The 6513-nt window shown below is 31.0% G+C and overlaps 1 protein-coding gene across 1 annotated transcript in view; it reads right to left on the bottom strand.

The window, feature by feature from the left end:
* Nucleotides 1-5885, bottom strand: part of LOC108725227 (uncharacterized) — a 13846-nt gene extending 7961 nt beyond the window's left edge. The window contains exons 1-2 of the mRNA XM_018452115.1: nucleotides 5797-5885; nucleotides 4517-4693 (exon numbers count right to left, since the gene is read on the bottom strand). Coding sequence (XP_018307617.1) covers nucleotides 4517-4693; nucleotides 5797-5885 — 266 coding nt within the window. The remainder of the gene's footprint in view (nucleotides 1-4516; nucleotides 4694-5796) is intronic.
* Nucleotides 5886-6513: the final 628 nt, after the last annotated feature.

Here is a 6513-nt window from a genome sequence, read left to right on the forward strand (position 1 = left end):
ATTAAACGACAAACGCATGGTCTAAATAAACAAAATGACACAGAATCCTTGCCAGAATCATACCTAAATATTATTCAATCTCTTTCCCCCTCCTAACAATGTCCTTGTCTCCTTCATTATTATTTTCTTTCCTATTTCCTTGTTTTCTTGTCATAACGTCGCTTGATGTCGATAGAGTTAAAACGTTATATTCAAGCGCATCATGGCTTAGTTAATTTTTATTGTACATAACTTTTATTAAACATAATTTTGTTAACTGAGTGATCCTACCGTTGTCCGCTTTACATCATTGAGACAATATGAGGTATATATGTTATTTAATTTACATTCTCTCTAATCTTATTTATAAAACATGTACATCGTTTATTTAATTCATAACGCAACGTTAATTTATTATTTATTCAGATGGTAGAATTGCGATTTTGATCTCGTCAATATTTTTAAATATGGACTGGTTTTTAAGAATATAACAAAATTCTCACTGGACATTATATTTTGACTGATTTTCTGATTATGTATGTAAGATGTTTTATTTTTGTACATTGAAAATGACCCGATCGGTGTCGAAACGTTTGATTTTTGTATATATATACGTTTATTAAAGATCTTATATTGTAGTTGGCTCGTTTGCCCTTGTTTTATTTATTGATTTATTCTATTTGAGCCATATTAACATTTAATTGTTTTTTTTTTAAATACCGATCTGAAAAGTAGAGGTTTCAAGCTTTAAAATTCTTTTTTAAACATCTCGATACGATGACTTTGGACGAAGTTATTCTGTCTTGAAATTTGCCTATTTTTATAGGGTGGAACATCCTATAAAAGGTGATTCTTTAATTTTGTTGAGTAGTGTATATGTTGTTTAAGTTAATTGCTGATAAAAAAAATCATCGTATAAATCTTGCTTAACATTCTGTCGGAGATTGTTGGGAAATCAACAATCGAAGAATATATTTTTGCGCATAGACATAATAAGAATAGACTGCACATTTTGATGAAGTCATTATTTAGATAGAAAAAGGTCATTATTTAGATAGAAAATTCTAACTTGAAATATATCGCTTTCTCTCTCTCTCTCTCTCTCTCTCTCTCTCTCTCTCTCTCTCTCTCTCTCAAGTATCGAGTTGAAGAGAAATATTGATATGTTCAATTCAATTTCTAACGGAGCGCAGGAATTTGTAAAATCAGAGAATGCGTAGTCTATACTATACCTATTACGTCTATGACTGCGTTCTTTGTTATTTATTGCAAGTACTGAAAATTTATAGTACGTGTAACGTAAACTATATAGATTCTCGATACTCGCAAGGTGAATAACGAAACACAGCGTATGGTTTTGCGATACTTTTATTCGATGTATCCATTTTGTTGAAGCGTAAAGTAAGCTGAACTTGTATGAGCAAACAAGGCTATTTAAAAATAAAATAGAGATACGTTCCTCTTTATCATGAAAAAAAGATTTCTGGAATAATTTATGATTATACGATACCGTCTCTGAAGACTGTCTTCTACGAATTCGCGTATCAGGAAACTGAATAAATTTGAAGGATCTCAGCAATGACGCATTCCGCATATCAACAACTTTTCCTTTTTCGTCCACGTATATAATTATCGTGCAGGCGTCTCGCGGACTACTATACAGTCTTCCAATTTTAAAATGAGATTTTCTAAATAACATCAGGTTTATGATAATCCAGTGAGGATTTTGTTTTTGTAATATTTAATATTAAGTATTAAAGCGAGATATAATAAAAAAAACTGACGAGAAGATATTTATAAAAGGAGAGAGTCTAAAAATGACCAAAATTGGCCCTGAACAGACACCATTAAAACCTATACAGTTGTCATTTTGAAAGTCCGTACATTCATGGAATAATGTTTATTTATCCAGAAAAGCTTGAGAAACCTTCCAAAAATAATAAAATAGGTCGTTTAAACGCTCTGCAAAGAAACTCATTGTTTCTAATAAACGATGATAAATTTCAAAATTAATGGTGTGTTTACATTTAACACAAGTTGGATTATGAAATGCTATAAGAATACACTACCAGGAAGATCTACAAATATACAGGGTGTCTCATTTTAAATAATGCATTAAGATTCCTCGAAAACTATGGTAGATACGGAAAAATGTTTCAAATCAAAGTTGTTTGGTTCGTAGGGGGACATAAGAAGGTACTACTGATTTGACTTTGGGTAGCGTCGTCAAGGCCAAGTCAAGGTTACGTCGATTTTTTTAAATGGAACACCCTTTTTTTCGTTAAATACTTTTTGAGTTATAAGGCTTGGAAGTTAAATACCATCGGCATTAGCATTACCCAAGGTCTCCGATCGGCGGCTAAAAACCTCTTGAATGTTGTTCAGGATCATGACCTGGATAACATCTGTCAAGATCAAGGCCATTGGTGATTGTATCTCTTATTTTCATTTTTACGTAAAAATAAATTTTTATTGCAAAAAAAATAAGAGGAATAATCCAATAGCTTTGATCTTGACAAATGTTGTCCAGGACATAATCCTGAACAACATTCAAGAGGTTTTAGCCGTCAATCGGACACCTTGCGTAATGCTAATGCCGGCGCTGTATTGTAACTTTCAAGTATTATAATTCGAAAAATACTTAATTAAAAATAACTTTATTATAGTGTTTTTAAAAGTTCTCGAGGTAAGCTACAAGAAAATGTAATGAAAAATAGGGGGTTCTATTTAAAAAAATCGACGTGACCTTGACCTGGCCTTGGCGACGCCACCCAAGGTCAAATCAATGGTATCTCCTTATGTCCTCCTCCGAACCATACAACTTTTGTTTGAAACATTTTTCCGTATCTACTATAGTTTTTGAGAAATCTTAATGCATTATTTAAAATGGGACACCCTGTATATTTGTAAATCTTTCTGGTAGTGTATTCCTATAGCATTTCTTAATCCAACTTGTGTTAAATGTAAACACACCATTAATTTTGAAATCTATTATCGTTTATTAGAAACAATAAGTTTCTTTGCAGAGCGTTTAAATGACCTATTTTATTATTTTTGGAAGGTTTCCCAAGCTTTCCTGGATAAATAAGCATTATTCCATGAATGTACGAACTTTCAACTGATAACTGCATAGGTTTTAATGGTCCATTCAGAGCCAATTTTGATCATTTTTAAACTTCCTTCTTTAATTCTGACAAAATTATTTGAAGTTATTAAAAAATATATATATATAATTATATATAATCGTTTATATACATGTACGCAAAATTTCTTATAAGAAATTAGGCCGATTTAAATGAAAATGACAGATTTTATCAGTTTTTGCTACTAATCTGACGTCAGGTTATGTTAGCAGGCTCTGCTCGGTGTTTGCTTGCAATTTGCTGTCAGATTATGATTACGTTTACACCGTGCATTTAGACCGCGGCCTATACAATAGATGTCCTTGTTTATCCTGTAGGTCAAACAAAGACACCTATCGTATAGGTCACGAATTAAGCGCACGGTGTAAACGTAGCCTATATCAGCAGACTTTGATCGGTTTTTGTCAGCAATTTCCTGACAAAATATGTCAACAGACTTTGTTGACAAGTCCATAGCCATATGCGGGCATAGATAGCTATGGTTTTGTAATCAAAATCTGATCGAGTTTGCTGCCAATTTGCGCGCAAATTTCTAACATTTTGCTATCAGGGGTGTTATATAGTTGAAATTTTTTGTTAATAACTTTTTAATGAAGGACGAGCGACGACTAAAACTTGTTGGAGGTTACTCAGGGTCATGACCTTGTCAACATATGTCAAGGTCAAGAGCATCGGAGCTGCTTTCCTTTATTGTCAACATTTACCCCTATGTATGTAATACGAATGCATTTTTAAATCATATTTGACTAAATGCACAAAATACGAAAAAATCTATTCAATAAATCTTTCAATCAGTATATATTATACCCTTGTCTGTGATACATATATTTAGCTAATATAGATTATTTTATTACAATAAATTTTACATTCTAAGTGCGTTTCATAATTATTTAATATACGTATACATGGAGTATACTTACTTGTGAATTGTTCTTTAGTGCTCTTTTAAATTAGTTACATATTTCCTCAGAATTGTTACGTTACATATATTACCATTGTACAGTCTTTTAAGATAAAATAGTCCCAAGTCCAACAGAATTTTACTTCTTTCTTCTCTTCTTCTGTTAATTTGTCTGGATGTGCCTCTACCAAGTGCTTATGTAAATTATTTATGCGTTTTATATGTATACTAAATTTTCCATTACAATGATTGTATCTTGCATTGTTCGTTGTTAACTTTGTGTAATGTTCACGCGACATATTGGGATCAAATTGTATTGTGTTCCCCTGAGAAAATAGTTTCTGATCAGCTACTTATTATAAAGGTAATTAACGAAAGAATAAATAAATGTTTCATATAATATAGATAGATTATATTTGTATAGAAAATTCCATGTTTAATTCGTATGATCCATCTAAAAGTATTACAGTTAACACAAAGCGATTATAATTACCCGTTTATTTCTTCTGCTCCTTCTGCACATTCGTACAAACTGTCAGATAAATTTGTTGAGTTAGATGAAGCTTCTTGACGTTTTGCTTTTCTTAGAGTTACATCGTTGTTTGCATCCATGTCATCATCTGAACTGCTTTCGTTATCTATTACATTATCTGAAGTTGGACCTGATATCCTGTATTTATGTCATGGGTTATTAAAAAGCAATAAAAAGTGCGGTAGAGATATTATTTTATATGATGCAATTAACTACTTTACTGTGTAGAAATTTTGTCATTCTTAAAAACGTATTATTCGAACATTTAAAAGCGATCTGGAATGGAGCAACCAAATAGAATCAAATATTTTATGAATCAGATTATTCCTGAAAAAATTAAAATTGTCGAATATTACTAGTTCTTTTTAGTGATATTAAATTAATATTCCGGGATGTGCTTTGTGCTCAAAATACTAAAACATACGTAAGTATACTTAATACGAATAGATGCTCTTTTATATGATATTTGCCTACACTCATGTTTCATATATTTTTCGATAAATGAATTTTCTGGTCTGCATTATACTGTTTTTAACTAGTTTCATCAGAGATATATTGTATAGAAAATTCAATGTTTAATTCATAAAATCAATTTATATGTGAAACTTTTTGACATTTTGCTCTTCTTATAACTACATCCTTTGGATGGATTGCTACCATCGAGTAGATTCAAATATTTAATAATCTGACTATTCCTCAATAAAAATTAGAATAGTCGAATATTACTAGTACTTATTGTATATTATTGTGCCTTTTAAGATAATAGTAAATTTGAATTATGTTATGCTCTTTGTACACAATAAAGATTATTTGTGGATACAGTACAAAGAGTTCCGCTTTTATATCATATATCGAGACGCATATTTGATACATTTTTTCGATAAATGTATACTCTCGTCTGCGTTACATTTTCTTTATTTAACATTTTTTATTTAATTGCAATCTTTTACATTTTTCAGTGTGTTTATAAATTTTTTAATGTACATGGATCTATTTACATGTGAAATTTTTTAAAATAAAGTTTTAATTGAGTTGTATTGCTGTACTTAATTATTTTTTTACATTCTTTGCATGTTGCCTTTGTATCTCCTTTTAGGGTAAAATAGTCCCAAGTCCAATGAAATTTCACTTTTTTCTTCTCTTCTTCTGTTAATTTGTCTGGACGTGTGTTTACCAAGTGCTTGTGTAAAATATCTAAGCATGTCAAATGTATAATGAATTTGTCTTTACAGTGACTGCACCTTGCTTTGTTACTCCTTGTCAATTTCGTGTAATGTCCACAGATCCATCGGCGAGCAATCAAATTGTCTCCTGCTTCTGCTTCTGCCATTATAATCGGTGTGTACAGAACATTGGTGACTAACCAATTTGACTAACAGATGATCAGAAACGATGTGAAAAAGCGTTTGCAGAAACTGTTTCTAAAAGTTCAATTACAGAGATGTGTACATATGATTCTTCCACGGAATATACATAAATATTGATATTTTTAAAGTTTGAATCTGTTTTATGGAACGAGAGGTAACAGACCTATTTATACAACTCTAATTGTGCGTTAATTACGCAAAATAATTGCAAAATAAAAATCCTCTTCTTACTTTTCTTTACATAATAGTATAATTTTTGTACTGCATGTCCCTTTTGCCATCAATAATATGTTTCATACTGTAACGTAGTATGCTGTGTAAAAGTCCGTTTGTTTAGAGCCTATACATATTTTTATTTTTTACGACTTGATGCTTCCCTCTTTCCAATTCTTCTTGTCGAAATTTATTTATTGTCTTATTAAATCCTTTGAACAGAAATGACCACAAATATGTTTCGTACAGCAGTTATATGTAACTCAAGTATCACACAGCGCTTAAGAAGCGCTAAAAAAGTAATTATATGCGCTTTTTGACGCTTTATTAACGCTTTGTACACAATGTGTGCTACTTGGGACTTTTCTAAATTTTTAT

The sequence above is a fragment of the Mycetomoellerius zeteki genome, unplaced genomic scaffold (assembly GCF_001594055.1).
Source record: "Mycetomoellerius zeteki isolate Tzet28-1 unplaced genomic scaffold, Tzet1.0 scaffold332, whole genome shotgun sequence".
NCBI lineage: Eukaryota > Metazoa > Arthropoda > Insecta > Hymenoptera > Formicidae > Mycetomoellerius > Mycetomoellerius zeteki.